A 16,276-nucleotide genomic window follows, 5' to 3' on the forward strand; every position below is an offset into this window, starting at 1 on the left:
AAAAGAGGGTCTTGAACAAGGAGCTGTACAGGGAGGTGACGCCAACTTCTCCCTTCCAATTCTGGACACCCCCATTTCAAGCCTTCTCTTCTCCATTGCTAGCAACCTACATCCTGTTGTTCTCTCTGACTTCCCCCATGGCTAGTGAAATCCATCCTCAAACAACTACTATCCTCAGGGTTATCACTTATTGAGTCTCTCTTTTCCCCTGTGCACAGGGATCTGGCAACACTTCTTGGAGGCAAGAATGATAATTGCCACCATGGGAGGATGAATGCTGAATGGCTTTATTTGCTAGAAATTTCAACAATGATAGCATGAGCAAGGCTGCACAATAATAATGGACACATCACTTTTCAAAACTGCTATTCAGCTTTAGTAACAAATCTCTCCATAAAGAGTCAGGTAGAGGGCACAATTTTAATTCCATTTTATTAGACAGATGTGGATATGATACAGAAATCATTAATATTCAGCTCTTCATTTTCCATTCTTCTTGTCCAGATATGTTATGTGTGAACAGATCCCTATTTTTCAATTGAGAAGAAAATATACCACATAAAACAGCTGTAATTTCACAATACAACAAGGTATGTGTGATATATCACTTAAAGACTACAGATTTGCCCAGAAATTTGTTTTCTTTAGACTGATACAGTAAAATGTAAACAATAAAATAATTGGTAATTTTTAATAGTACAATACAGTAAAAAAAATTTTCAACTGGTTGAATGAAAACTGATAGTCCAGCTGATACCTGACTTCCTTTTCATATGGCAGCTCGCCATTGTTTCATTATAAATTTGTGAAAGGCACCATATATTACAAGTGTAAAGCAAGTGAGAAACCAGAACAAGTAACTTTCCATGATCTCCTTACTGTACAAACACATACACTTTAAGGCAGGTGTTTTTATGTGCAAAATACAAGAATACAGGTAAAACCAATATTAACATTATATGTCCTCACACTATTTTCTTTTAGTAATAACATCAGTGTAAATACGTACAGTACATTGAAAACACTTTTCCCCAACAGAACCCAAATTAGAAGGTAGGCTGGAAATATGGTCCTGCTAATAATTAGTTTTTAAAATGTAAGAGCTTTTATGTAGACCTTTAAAACATGTAGAAAAAGTCATTCTCTTTTTCTTATTGTCTCTTCTTTTAGAAAGGTCCATATCAACTTGTTAACTATGTCAGGTTGATCCTGCTGGAGCCAGTGACTGGCTTCAGACAAAATAGTTAATCTGAAATGATTTTTAACATAAATCCGAGTAGTTTCTGCCATCTCAACTTCCATAAATGCATCTCTTTCTCCCCATAACAACAAGGTAGGCATGGTGACCTCATGGTGCTGCAGAGGTAGGCAACTTTAAAAACAAAATACAAGTTTAACTGTTTTTTAAAAATCATGATGACAAAATATCAGTCAATTTAACTTTCCAGTTCAAAATACATCACAGATTAGTTGCATGGTTTCCAGGATCCAATTCACTATATTACCAAGAACTAATTATTACCAAAGCTTTCTAATTGATCTCATGTCAGCAACATCTTCTGAGAGTATCTTTATTCTAACACAGAATTTACCATAGTCCAAATCCCGCACTTGTTTTTCAGGTAAAACCTCATTGAAGCAACACTGCGGGTCTGTACATTTGGGCCTCATTTGTTATAAAAAGAGAAATTAACATGGTCATTTTTTCAACTTGTACATTGTATGAAAAAGCACTTTGTTCAGATTTACATAATACGTTATTGACTCTGCAGCAGATATTTGCAAATAATTTTTAAATGGCCTTTGTTTTATGTGATCTATCTTGAACTGTAGCTCTATTGTAAAAATGTCTTTGAGTCAGGGGCAGCTCCAGGTACCAGCACGCCAAGCGCGTGCCTGGGGCGCAAGCCATGGGGGGCGCTCTGCTGGTCGCCGCGAGGGCGACAGGCAGGCTGCCTTTGGTGGCGTGCCTGCAGAGGGTCCACTGGTCCCACGGCTTTGGCGGACCTCCCGCAGGCTGCCACCGAATTCACAGGACTGGGGACCTCCCACAGGCAAGCCGCCGAAGGCAGCCTGCCTGCCATGCTTGGGGCGGCAAAATGCCTAGAGTCGCCCCTGCTTTGAATGCACAAGAAATTAGCAGAAGCAAGTAGCATGGGGAGAGTTAAATCCCATTAAATCATCTTTGCACTAGTTCTTTGGTGTAATGCAAATTTAAACCCAGTAGGTGTGTCTGGTAGAGGATTCCTCATCATGAAAATGTATACAGGTGGCACAGAGATGGACAACTCATTTCCTGGCACCCAGCATGGGAGTGCTACCAGGAAAAAGGAAGTGTGACTGGTAGGCTCTTGTACTCCAGCAATCCATGAATGCTTGAACTGCTGCTTGGGACTGCAGAGAATCTGGCTCTAGAGTTATGTCTGTGAATGTTTTGGTTCACATTCCCCCTTTGAGTCTTCAATGCCACGTCACAAACTGCTCCGTTTTAATGTCTATCTGTTCTAGTGATTCTGGAGAAGGTAAAAAAGGATATTTTCTTTCTTGCATTTGAATAGTGTCCCCCCTTGATCTACTGATCAGAAGCTCAGTAACATCAATAAAAGAGAACCTGTGCCTAATATAGCCTGAATCTTACATGCTGATTAATTGTCCTATATTGGTGAATGCTGTGTCAAGTTTCAAATGATGCCAGTAGACTATCATTTAATTCCTTTCAATTGTTTTTCATAAACATTGTGTAAGATGACCAGTCTGTTCTGTCTCCTAGACTTACTGAAAATCGAATGTACAGTACAGCTATAAGTAAAATATTTATGGAGAAAAACTTTCAATTGAATATTAGCCTCTCTAATGCTGAATGTAGCCAGTCACATTCAAACAGACCTACAGAATACATAAAGGCATTCAAAAGACAACAGAATTCACAGTACAAAGGGGTATAGTGTTTTTTTGAAGCAGTGAGAGTTAAATACATAAATCTCTATGCATTGAGAGAATAATATTACCCAAAATTTGCATAGCATTGGGTAAAAGCTGCTTAAATCCTCAACATCAGAACCCAGGGCTTTGGAAGAATTTCTGAGGGGCTTATGGGGGGGAAAAATTTTGAGACACTTTGTTAACACATTGAAAAAGAGACTTCAAAAAGTAAAATGGTTAAGGGTTTCATAACATTTAAATGACCCACTTAAACTTGCATAAAATTATAATTCAAAATTATTTCTTTATACAACTGACTTTATAGTAAAGTAAATATTTTATAAATAAAATCTTTCTGAACATTTAAAGTACAGTTAATATGAATTTGTATTGATATTTATTAATAGATCTATAAGTTACAGGACTAAGTTGTGATAGATGGTAGACAGATGTGAAATAATTGCTTGAATGTAAGCCTGATTAACCCATCAGAATTTATTTAAAATCATCTATTTTCAAATAGATACTAAACAGCCCATCCATGCTTAAGTTTAAACTGTTTTATAAATCTTAGTGGCATGTTGCAATACAGATTAACTGCAGTGGCTCAAAACAGCCACCAAGGTACGCTGACATTTAATCAGTTAATAACAATAGTGTAATGTGATTCTTTAAAAGCAACAGAATATTTGAAATAGTTTTATTTAGACAAGCTTTTGTGAGCACTTAACATGGGGTGGAAGCTTAGACGTTTCTTCATTTATTTTCTCTTTAATCAATATGTTACTCTTGCATCCAGTTAGGACAATGGATATTTTGGAGATTTGATTAGTCATAGACAATTTTGAACTCAAGAAACCAGAATATTGCTCAATTAGATAATGATGTCTATGAACCATGTTGTGTTATTTCTTTTGTATGTGAAATTCAGCATATAGCATTGTGTCTCAAGGTACCAAATAGAAAAAAGTTTCTTTTAACAAGGATTAACGTGCAAATTTGCCATCTAGAAGGGAAGGTCATGTTGTGAACTCAATACCTTTCGAAAAGGAGATATCCTCCACACACAACGGCAGCAGATGACCAGCAATTTTCCTCAGATACAAAATACTGAAATATTTCCCAACCAGTGCAAGAAGAAAAACCCCATTTTGAAAGAACATACAACAGGCTTTTACACAAACTACAGTGTACCAGAGCTCAAGTTCAAAAGTTCACTTGGACAGCATATCAGTGCATATCTCCTAAACTGAATATACTACAAGCCAAGCAACCAAGAGGCTAAGGTCTATTTCAAAAAGGGGTTGTGTATAAAGTGTAGTTTATGGAATTATTGCTATTTTCTCCCTATAAAGATATATTGCTTAGTCAAGAGGACTAGAGTATTTCAAACAACATCTCTTTGGAAATAATTCTGTAATAAAATTAAGCTTTGAAGAACTGATTACTCCAGATGGGTGGCTGGATGGTAATGAGATATGAAGCCCTTAACATCTAGGTCACAAGGTACAATCCACTATGATTAGTGAAGATGAAAGTCATTAGAATCTGAATGCTGTTCAGTGCCTTATGTAAAATATAGTGATGGTTTCAATCCAATTCCTAGTGAACAGGTATTCATAACCAACAATTACCATCACAACTGGTATTCTTACAGACAGCTTCAACACAGGCAAGAACTGAATTGGTCCCAAGACTGATCTAATCCTTTAGTTCCAATGGTGCTGATGCATTGGGACGTAATCCCCTATTATATATTATTAATTAGAGGAAGACCAGGGACAGAGTAGGCCCATTACTCAATCAGGAGGAAAAGGCAGTAACAGAAAATGCAGCAATGGCTTACATGTTAAATGCCTTTTTTGTTTCAGTTTTCACGAAAAAGGTTAGCAGTAATCAGATGACTAACAAAGTGAACATCAGTGTATATGGCATAGGATCTGAGGCTAAAATAGGGAAAGAACAAGTTAAACAAGTTAGATGTCTTCAAGTCAGCATAGCCTTATTAAATATAGCCTAGAATACTTAAAGAACTGGCTGAAGAGATCTCTGAGCCATTAGCAATTATCTTTAAGAACTCATGGAGGACAGGAGAGATCCCAGAGGGCTGGAAAAGGGCAAATATAATGCCTATCTATAAAAAGGGAATAAAGACAGCCCCAGGAATTATAAATCAGTCATTATCCAAAGATAATGGAGCAAATAATGAGTCAGTTTGCAAGCATCTGGAAGATAATAATGTGACAAATCATGTCAAACCAACCTTATATCCTTCTTTGACAGAATAACAAGACTTGTGGATGGGGGAAAGCAGTAGATGTGATATATTTCAACTTTAGTAAGGCTTTTGTTATGGTCTCACATGACCTTCTCATAAGCAAACTATGGAAATATAGCCTAGATGAACCTACTATAAGGTGGGTGCACAACTAGTTGGAAAGCCATACTCATAAATTTATTATCAATGGTTCACAGCCAAGATGGAAGGGCATATCAGGTGGAGTCCCAATAAGATCTGTACTGGATCTAGTTTTGTTCAATATCCTCATAAATGATTTGGATAATGACAGAGAGAGTACACTTATAAAATATGTGGATGATACCAAGATGGGTGGGATGCCAAGTGCTTTGGAGAACAGGATTAGACTACAAAATAATCTTGACAAACTGGAGAAACGGTTTGAAATAAACAAGATGAAATTCAATAAGGACAAATGCAAAGTACACTTGGGAAGGAATAACCAACTGCACAAATACAAAATGGGAAATAACTTCCTAGGAAGAAGTACTGCAGAAAGAAAACATGGGATTATAATGAATCACAAACGAAATATGAGTCAACAGAGTAATAATGTTGGAAAAAAAGCAAACATCATTCTAGGATACGTTAACAGGAGTGGTGAAAGCAAGACACGAAAAGTAATTCTTCCACTCTACTCAGCACTGATAAGGCTTCAACTGGAGTATTGTGTCCAGCTCTGGGCACCACATTTGGACAAAGTCCAGAGGAGAGCCACAAAAATGATTAAAGGTCTAGAAAACACGACCTACGAGGAAAGATTAGATTTGTTTAGTCTGGAGAAGAGAAGACTGAGCAAGGACATGTTAACAGTCTTCAAGTATGTAAAGAGTTATTGTAAAAAGCAGGAGGACAAATTGTTTTCTTCATCCACTGAAGACAGAACAAGGAGTAATGGAAGATTTAGCAAAGATGCAGCAAAGATGATTTAGGTTAGACATTAGGAAAAACTTGCTAACTATAAGGATAGTTAAGCACTGGAACAAATTACCTAGGGAGGTTGTGGAATCTCCACCAATGGAGGTATTTAAGAACAGGCTAGACAAACACCTGTCAGAGATGGTCTAGATAATACTTAGTCCTGCCTCAGTGCAGGGAACTGAACTAGATGACCTATCAAAGTCCCTTCCAGTCCTACATTTGTATGATACTGTGTTTCTGTGATATCATTAAATATCCTATTTAGAGACTGAATCTTTGATTTGCCATGCCTATTATTAATAGGAGAGAATTTTTATCAGCTCTGGACCTAAAGATTTTCCTCCCTACCATGTTGGCTCTTTGATTACGTTCTGTGGCCATGCCATGCAATTTAAATTACATCATACTTTCTGACACTGAATCAATCTATTACCTGGTAAAGGACCTTAGTTTGGGAACAGATTTACCTTTTCTCCTGCCCTTGGGGTAACAGATAAAATAATATATTTAGATTCCAAGGATTTGGCTGAGATGTTTTACTTGATTTATGAACATTATACTGACCTGAAAATATTTCTGTAGTGGTTAATGGGTCCAGTTAGTGCTCCAGGTTGAGAAAAGATGTAAAGGTAAGCTTCAATGTCCTCTGCTGTTAATCGACAGCCTTTCCTTCCAATTCCAGTAGTTCGACTGGTAAATAAGTTTTTCAATACCTAGCAAAAACAAACAAAAAAAGCACCTAAGAAATCTACATGTTCTAGATAGCAAAACAGGGATGATGATATTTCTCCCTTTGAGTAGGAGATATTTGTTTAAAATCCATCTACCTCCTTGTTTGAAGTGTAAGCTACTTTTTTTAGGCAACTATAAATAATTAAGTATAGAATATTCTTATTCCCGGTGAGGTCTATTTCAGAGTACTAAAAGATATGTAAATAAGACAAAATTCCTTCACAGTGGGCCCTTAAACTGTCATAAGCAAACACAAGCTCTGGACACAGGTTTCTACTGTCATAGAAGGAAAACATTTTTAAATGCAACACCTTGATTTAATGTCAAACTCATTGACATTTCTTTTGTTTTTCTTTTGTCTTGTTTTTGGGGTCTGGCACTACAGTTTAGTTAGGCAGCACATTTTACAGGGAAGCATTCCATATTCCAGCCTGTCTGAAGTTCTTGCTTTCAAACAATCAAACTCTTCTTTAGAAACTGTTGTTCTGTAAGGGAAGGAAGTTAAAATGTCAACTGAGGGAGAAGAGAGAGAGAGATCTGGGGGAGAAAAGGGCTAACATTTCTAAGAGGACATTCCATTGACTTCAGTGGATGTTCATGTATGCAGTGGGTGTTCCATGTGCAGAGAATCTGGCTATTGGTACAGGGTGTCTATGCGATCATAGTGTGTGTCTGCAGCACATGTAAGCATACCCAAGCTAGCCTTCACTTGGCTACACGTGCTGCAGCCACACTTCTAGTTGCACTGTAGACATATCCACAGAAACTAATGATACTTAATTACCTGCTGAATAGTCTTGGTGTTGAGATACGTACTATAGTACTGGAAGTAAGGAGTACCAAGATATATTGAAGTGCCTACTAGGAAGCCAAAGCAAGGATGAACCTTAAGTAAATACAATTTTACACACACTCAGTGTTGCCAAAACACATTTTTTTTCACCGGTTACATAATTTTGGCCACAGCATGTGATTTTAGCAGGGGCCAAAATCACCTTAACCAATACATTTGGAAGAGTGGGCAACATTGGCACACACACATTGGGTATAGGCAGGGGGAGTTCAAAAATCAAAAGACAGACCAAGAACCCACAATATAAAGTTTCAAAATAAAAGCACTCATGCTTTTTTTGAGTTCAACTCATGATTTTTAATCTCTTGTGGCTGGCAGTACTGTTATATGCTTCTTTCTATCCACATGTGCATTAGTCTGTTAAATACTAACCCTAAAATTAAGGCTTTCAAGCAATTAAAAAAATAATTGGGATTAATTGCGCAATTAAAACAATCAGAATTAATCACATGGTTAAAAAATAATTGTGTGAATAATCGCGGTGTTAAACAATAATAGAATACTATTTATATAAACGTTTTTGAATGCTTCCCAAATTTTCAAATATATTGATTTCAATTACAACACAGAATACAAAGTGTACTGTGCTCACTTTATTTCTATTACAAATATTTGCACTGTAAAAATAAAAAATCATATTTTCAGTTCATTAATACAAGTACCATAGTGCAATCTCTATCATAAAAGTTGAACTTACAAATGTAGAATTATGTACAAAAAGAACTGCATTCAAAAATAAAACAATGTAAAACTTTAGAGCCTGCAAGTCCACTCAGTCCTACTTCTTGTTCAGCCAATTGCTCAGACAAACAAGTTTGTTTACATTTGCAGGAGATAATGCTGGCCGCTTCTTGTTTACAGTGTCACCTGAAAGTGAGAGCAGGTGTTTGCATGACACTGTTGTAGCTGGCAAGATATTTACATGCCAGATGCACTAAAGATTCATATTCCCTTCATGCTTCAACCACCATTCCAGAGGACATCCATCTATGCTGATGGCAGGTTCTGCTTGATAACACTCCAAAGCAGTGCAGATCAATGCGTGTTCATTTTCATCATCTGGGTCAGATGCCACCAGCATAAGGTTGGTTTTCTTTCTTCATGGTTCAGGTTCTGTATGGCATACGAATATTTAGCACGTATCTGGCACATAAATACCTTGGAATGCTAGTTACAAAAGTGCCATGTGAATATCTGTTCTCACTTTTAGGTGACATTGTAAATAAGAAGCAGGCAGCATTATCTTCTGTAAATGTTAACAAACTTGTTTCTTTTGTGATTGGCTGAACAAGAAGTAGAACTGAATGGACTTGTAGGCTCTTAAGTTTGACATTGTTTGGTTTTTGAGTGCAGTTATGTAACAAAAAAAATCTACATTTGTAAGTTACTCTTTCACGATAAAGAGATTGCACTGTGGTACTTGTATGAGGTGACTGAAAAATACTATTTCTTTTGTTTATCATTTTTACAGTGCATATATTTATAATAAAAATAATAAAAAGTGAGTACTGTTCACTTTGTATTCTGTGTTGTAATTGAAATCAATATATTTGAAAATGTGGAAAAACATCCAAACTATTTAATAAATGTCAATTGGTATTCTATTGTTTAACAGTGCAATTAAAACTGCGAATCATCATGATTAATTTTTTTAAACACGATTAATTTTTTTTAGTTAAATCACATGAGTTAACTGCGATTAATAGACAGCCCTACCTAAAACAAAGTCACATCAAATCCAGAATTATAGTAAAGTTTTACTAGCTATCCTTAATTCTTCCATAAACGTCATACTATCAGAAAGGATCAACACAGGTGGCAGTTTTTCCATCAGTAACGTATTAAACATAAACAAGAGCACTCATTTTGCTTACCTTGAAATCATTTACTGTAAACATGAATTCAGGAAACCAAGGCATTTGGAAAAAGAAGTAGTAACCAGACTTAATCAATTGTGAAGGATGTCGCAGAATGTATTCTGAAACAAAAATGCCCATTAATTAAAAATGAAAGCTGATAAAATTACTGTTGATATCACTATTTTTAAAATTAAAGGAATGTTTTAAAAGTATTAATTTAGAGGGTGCTATGTGACAAGGAATTCTTATAATTTTAAAAGTAAGTCCTCTGATACTGGGACATGTGAATGCGATGGGAAGTCAACCAATCCTGACATGCAAACTGTGAGGAACTGTCAAAGATCTATTATTGCTGTTACTTAACAAGAAATGATATGCAGTACATGACTCAGTGATTATAGCAAGCCTAGAGTGGTGTTATAGGGCACAAGCCTGAAATCAGGTGACTTCAGCCATGTGAGAAATGCAATGATCCCTTAGAAATGCATGGTTCAGAGTATGTTATTGCTATTATAAAATGCAATTTATGAATAAAAATGTGAGGAAAAAGTCAGACTTTTCAAGTACTGGGCATTACAATGATGCTTATGGCTATCAGAACACTTGATTTATAACCTGAAACTCTTTATTCAGTGCACAGTAGAACCTAATTAATTTGTGCCATTGACTGGCAAGCCCACTGAAAATTAGAGTGGATTGTGTGAACTACTAAGCAAGTAGACAAATACACACATCAGAAAGTCTGTGGCATCACAAAGTGCATTTTGTGCATACAGAGCCTGGCTCCTGCTCCAACTGGAGTTACTGATGAAACTTCAATTGGCTCCAGTGGTACAAGATAAGCCCTTATTTTTGTAAGTGTAGCTTTATTATTCATTAAAATAATCTTTAGGAGGTTAGGAACGCTACCTGAGTATATTTTGTAAGAGTAAGTGAGTTTCAGAGCTTGGTTTTACACCAGTGTTAATTCATTGGCTTAAACTTAGTCACACCAAGTGGGATAAGTATCAAGCCCTTATTAAGTACTCTTCCATTAAATATATTTGGAGAAGCGAGGTGAGACCATAAGATTTTTAATGAGAAAAAAACAGGTCTGCAATTAAATAAAAGAAATGTAGTAAGATGCTAATAGGCATTTTAAAATTGTATGTGCACTTAATGCATGGGAAAGTAGAAATCAAGTAGCTCTGGCTAGAGCCAGCTATATAGCAGACATTCTCTGATCTCTGTGCATACCTCACCACACAACTCTGCAAATCCACCAAAATCTTTACCTTCAACTCCATGCTATTAAGCAGACTCAGATGATTGTTGTGTTACAATGAGGTCTTCTGTAGTATATCACCACAAAACTCAATTTCACTTGTCTAAATGAGGATTAGATTCTCATTTACACTGTTTTACGCAGTGGCGGATTAGCCGCTGGGCCAACAGAGCCAACGCCCAGGGTCCCCGGCCAACTGTGGGGCACAGAAAAATGAATGCCCCAGTGCCCTGACCAGCTTGCCCTACTCCACCTGCATGGCACTCCTGCCGGGGAGCAGAGCCAGGGTGCGGGGGCTTGCCCCACTCCCCGGCAGGAATGCAGGGAGGCATGTGGAGAAACCTTGCCCCATCCACAAATGGCTCTAATGGCTCCCAGTCCCTCCACCTCAATGCGCCCCTGTTCCAAAGAGAAGCTGCAGGTCTCCAGTAAGTCTTACCATCCCACAGAGGGGTCTGAAGAGCCCCAGAGCATCCCTGAATCAGTGTGACCCTGTCCCTTAGGGGCTAGAAGAGTCCAGGCATTCTCAGGACCCTCAGGGCTGAAGTGAGTCAGTCATGATCATATCTGAGGCCAGGTCCACACTAAAGCGTTAAATCGATTTAAATAGCGTTAAATCGATTTAACGCTGTACCCGTCCACACTTCAAGGCACTTAAAATCGATTTTAAGGGGTCTTAAAATCGATTTCTGTAGTCCAGCTAAACGAACGGAGTAACCCTAAAATCGATATTACTAAATCGATTTAGGGTTAGTGTGGACGGAAATCGAAGTTATTGGTCCCATTCTTTTACAGAGCTACCCAGAGTGCACCGCTCCGGAAATCGATGGTAGCCTGGGACCATGGACGCACACCACCGAAGTAATGTGCCCTAGTGTGGACGCGTAAAATCGATTTTATAAAATCTGTTTTATAAAATCGATTTTATTAATTTTGATTTTACTCTGTAGTGTGGACGTGGCCTGAGACCCTAAGTGCAGATGTGACTCCTCCCTTTGTGGTGCTAGCAGGGCTCTCACTATCCTCGGGCTGGGGGTACAACGGCAGGTGCCTGACATGTCCTCAGAGAGGAAGGGCACTATCACGGCAGCTCCAAAGCACAGGCTAGCATCCGGTGGGGGTGGGGTGGGATGGGACCAAAGGTATGTGTCTTAGGAGAGGAGGGGAAAACTGAGCTGCCATGAACCTGCCCTTGGCCAGCAAAGAGACACTGAGAGCAATGGCCATTTCCTCTGGGCAACTGGGTTATGCCAGGCCGTGCTCTGTGTCCTCTGCTCTCTGAGACTGGAGCACGGGCAAAAGTCCTTAGGTGTGTGTGTGTGTAAGGGGGGATGGAGGGGCTCAGCCAACATGCAATAACCAGAGAAGGGAAGAGACAAAGCATTAAATCCAAGGGGTAGTGCTGGGTGATGGGACCTTCTTCGGAGGGAGCAAATCGGGGCACAGAGGCCTTCTCCCCTCTACCCACCCAGCACTCCTGCCACAGAGCAGGGAAGCCCCCGTGCCCCGACCCTGCTCTCCGGCAGGAGCGCCAGGTGGGCAGGAGGAGTGGTACAAGCCCCTGCTCCCCAGCAGGAGTGCCAGGGAGGAGCAAGGGAGGCGGGACTGCTGGCGGAATGTGTGGGGAGGGACCCCCACTTGCTCTGGCCTAGGGCCCCACAAAATCGTAATCCGCCTCTGGCTTTACACTTACATGGCAATATAGTGGGTCATTTCCATCCACCTTAAGGCACCTTTGCACTGCCAGAGCCAGGTAAAGCAGTCTGAGTGTAAATGAGGATCAGGCTATGGATTTCTAAAGACAAGAAGCCAGTATATCTGCATGCTAGTACCCTCACACGCTACTGTAAAATTATCCTTTAATGCAAAATATTTGACAGCTTTGGGTTTCAATTAAATAAGGGACAGATTCCAAGAGGTGCGGAGCACTTATAATGTTCTTTCACAGCATCCCTAGGTATCTAGGTGTGCAGTGCCTCTCCAGATCTACCCTTAAATAAGCGCCAAATCTGCCTGCTTAGTGAAAATGTGAATATTTTGGTTAATATAAAAATATTGTAAATCTCACCTGTAAATACAGAGGGATGAGGGAAATTAATCACAATAAGCTTGGTCACCATTTCCGGATAACAAATAGCAACTAACCAAGCAATCATTCCACCCCAGTCATGGCCAATCAGCATACACTTATTGTACCCTGCCACATAAAGACAGATTTTGACATTTGTTTACTGACAGTTATATGAAAATCAGTCATCAGATAAAATAATGACAGTTAAACAAAAACAAATGTTCCAACATATTTGCTGACAATACTTCAACTTCTTCATTTTTTCTTAACAAATTATTTACACTGCCATAGTTAAAGATGTGTCAACACTTCCTTTATTAAACATAAAAAAGGAGATTAGCGAGTATTATGCTTGAAATTTTTACAGGTAATTAAAAGTAATGGTTTCCACTGCAAATATACTTTCTCTCCTCTTGTATATTGTGATAAACTCAGGACAGATAGCTGCAAGGAAGGGATAGGAATCAGTCCCTGAGGGTTAAAAGGCCCTCCTCCCTATCAACTGGGAGGCAATTACGGGTCACTCAGGTTCAGATGAGAAAGGGGTACCAAGGTAGCAATGAGAATCAGCTGAGGGGGAGCTACCTGAGGTTAATTAGGATCAGCTGATTCCAATTTAGGGCTGCCTGAGACCTTTTTAAACCCTTCCTTGGGAGGAAGGGGGGGGGGCGAGAGAAAGAGAAAGAAAGAAAGAGTGAGCGAGCGAGCGAGCCAGCCAGCCCGCCCGCCCGCCCGCCCTGCTGCCAGGAGGGTAGGAGCAGCAAGACAGTGAGCCTCACCAGGAGGAGAGGCAGTAGTCTCTCCCACAAGGGAGAAAAATACTCTAAACAGGACTGGTGGAGATACGGGAAGCAGACTTCCCCTGTGTCCCAAGGGGGACCACATTACCCAAGCCCGTCTCACCAGGGTTAAAAGCAGCAGAGGCTGGGGAGACTGAGAAGGTGCCTTGCCACAATATGTGATGTAAGTCATCTCACTGTATGAGATCATTTCCATGCCCTAATACCTATATGCAATGTGGCCAAGTTGGTCACATTGTGTTCAAAATCTCAGTACGGCATCATTGTAAAGGTGGGAATTATACCCAGATAGCTGCACTTACTGCATACTTAAACAGGTAGGGATGATGGTGTACTGTACAGGCTCAGAACACTTCTTTACTTATTCATCTTCTCTTTAGGTGGGAATTTCAAAAGTGCTAAGCATTGGCCTAACTATGCTTCCACTGATATCAGCGGGAATTTGACAACTGACTCACAGGGAGCAGAGTTCATTCAAGACTGCTGAGCTTCAGGAAATTCCACCTTTTATTCCTTAACCCAGACAGACCTACATTGCAAAGCTCCAGTTCCTTACTGAGAATTAAAGCACTCTACATACATGCCAAGTCAGATGTGTAAAATCCAAATTCTTTTGGATTCTCTGACAAAGCAAGAGAGAAATGTCAAAGTAACCAACACCTTTTATCTACTTTCTGATAAAAATCTCCTTGGCCACTTTTGATTTAATCTGACTTTCCAAAATAATTTATCTTGGGAGCAAGAACAAGCAGGGGAAATTTGAGGCCAAGAGGTCATTTTTTCTAGAAAATTTTAAGCCCCTGTGAAGCAGGACTTATAATGAGAGAGCGCAATACATCATAAAGCACAACTATGGCATTACTGAGGAGTTTAATAAAACTAGAGTTGCTTAGAAAACGCAAACAAAGTTTGTGATATCATGCCCCATCTTTTGAAGTGATTCAAAATTTTCAGACCAGTTCTAAATTCAAACCTGAGGGCTATATCATCACTTTACAATTTGCCCAGTGTTTCTTGCACTGCTCTGAGTGCAGTTTGGAAGGGATAATGGCCCAGAGAGTAGTAATTTGCCTCTGGATCTCCCCACTACTCTGGAGGGGAAGTATCCTATGGTGTGGTTATATCCAGCAGAGCTACATATCCCCCTGAATAGGGGAAACCCAGCAGCTTTACAGAGCTTACTTCCCCTCCCGTGCTGCTATCTGTGGTACACATAGCCTATGCAAGGATGTAAGGAGTACAGTATCTTATGTCTTCTTATTCCCCTTTTCGCAGTTGTGCAAGATTGGCCATGATTGGCCTGTACAAGGGAGTACATAAACAAACAGTAAAACTCAGCTGAATACTGACAATTGAGAATAGGCTATTGTGCATATTTTAGTAAGTTGTTTTCTTTTTTATTAACACTATACAGCCCCTACATTGCTGTCACTTAGAGGGTAGAACATATGCACTTTGCACAGTAGGTAACAGAAAATCTCACCACATTGTTTTGGTTTCCATCTTCTAGTAGTGAGACCCTGTAAATGCTACTGATACTTAAGACCCTAATCCTATAATTAGATTCATTAAGTGCAAGGGTCAGCATGAGGTGGAGACCCACTGATTTCAGTGGTACTCACCATAAGGCTATAGTACTAGATCCAGCTATGCTACCAGATCCCATTGCAGGATGGGGGCATATAAGAGCATCTTTAGGGCTTTGCATTTGATTGAAAAGCATGTTTGCATATTTTCTATGCTGACCCAGGCATATTGGCTTGAAAACAAAACTTTTCATACTGTTCAAGAATTAGTGCAGACTAAAATCCATGAAATAAGTCAGATCTATTTGAATCAAATTTACTTAGACAATATAATCAACTAAATGCATATATTAAAACAAAACCAATCACCTTGGAATATTTTTTTAAATCACAGGATAGCTATTCATAGTTCTGCAACAAATGAAATAAAATTAACAACTTAGGCAGTTTGGCTTCTGTTAACGCACCTAGAGATTCCAAAATATCCTTTATATCTGTAATTAGGCAATCTAACTTGTAATTCTCCTGGTGAGAAGGAGCATCTGTTTCTCCATAACCTCTCAAATCCAGTGCCACAACTCGATATTCACTTTTAAATTCTCGCAATTGATGGCGCCAAGAATACCTAATAAAGGAGAAAAAAAGGTTACATGGAAGAATACTAGAATTCAGTCAGTAGTACAGCCTCTATTATAGAGTGATGCTAATTTCTATTGGCTTGATTCTCTATCATGTATGGCCACTTTTTGCCATAGCATGGTGGTTCTGTCTGGTTGGGAATTCTCACTAGAAAGGGAATCTCTAGGGAAGATGAGCTAGCATGAGTGGTTCTACACAACCATCTTCTCGAAGCCCCTAAGATAGGGAGCATAGTCTGGTTATACCCTCTTTCGCTCAGCTATCTCTATGGTCCAGTTATTCATGGCTTCTAGAATGGCTCCTTAGTGCCATAGGTAGCTGGCAAAAATTAGAGCATCCCTGAGATTGCTCTAATGCTGAGGACGCAACTGATCCCAGAATATGGGGTGT

General features: G+C 39.1%; 1 protein-coding gene across 1 annotated transcript in view; it reads right to left on the reverse strand.

Moving 5' to 3' along the window:
• Window positions 1–415: 415 nt before the first annotated feature.
• EPHX4 (epoxide hydrolase 4) overlaps window positions 416–16,276 on the reverse strand; it is a 29,078-nt gene continuing 13,217 nt past the window's right edge. Inside the window, exons 3-7 of the mRNA XM_030573950.1 lie at window positions 15,715–15,872; window positions 12,919–13,047; window positions 9,602–9,705; window positions 6,707–6,855; window positions 416–1,372 (exon numbers count right to left, since the gene is read on the reverse strand). Coding sequence (XP_030429810.1) covers window positions 1,138–1,372; window positions 6,707–6,855; window positions 9,602–9,705; window positions 12,919–13,047; window positions 15,715–15,872 — 775 coding nt within the window. The 3' untranslated portion in view covers window positions 416–1,137. The remainder of the gene's footprint in view (window positions 1,373–6,706; window positions 6,856–9,601; window positions 9,706–12,918; window positions 13,048–15,714; window positions 15,873–16,276) is intronic.

The sequence above is a fragment of the Gopherus evgoodei genome, chromosome 8 (genome assembly GCF_007399415.2).
Source record: "Gopherus evgoodei ecotype Sinaloan lineage chromosome 8, rGopEvg1_v1.p, whole genome shotgun sequence".
NCBI lineage: Eukaryota > Metazoa > Chordata > Testudines > Testudinidae > Gopherus > Gopherus evgoodei.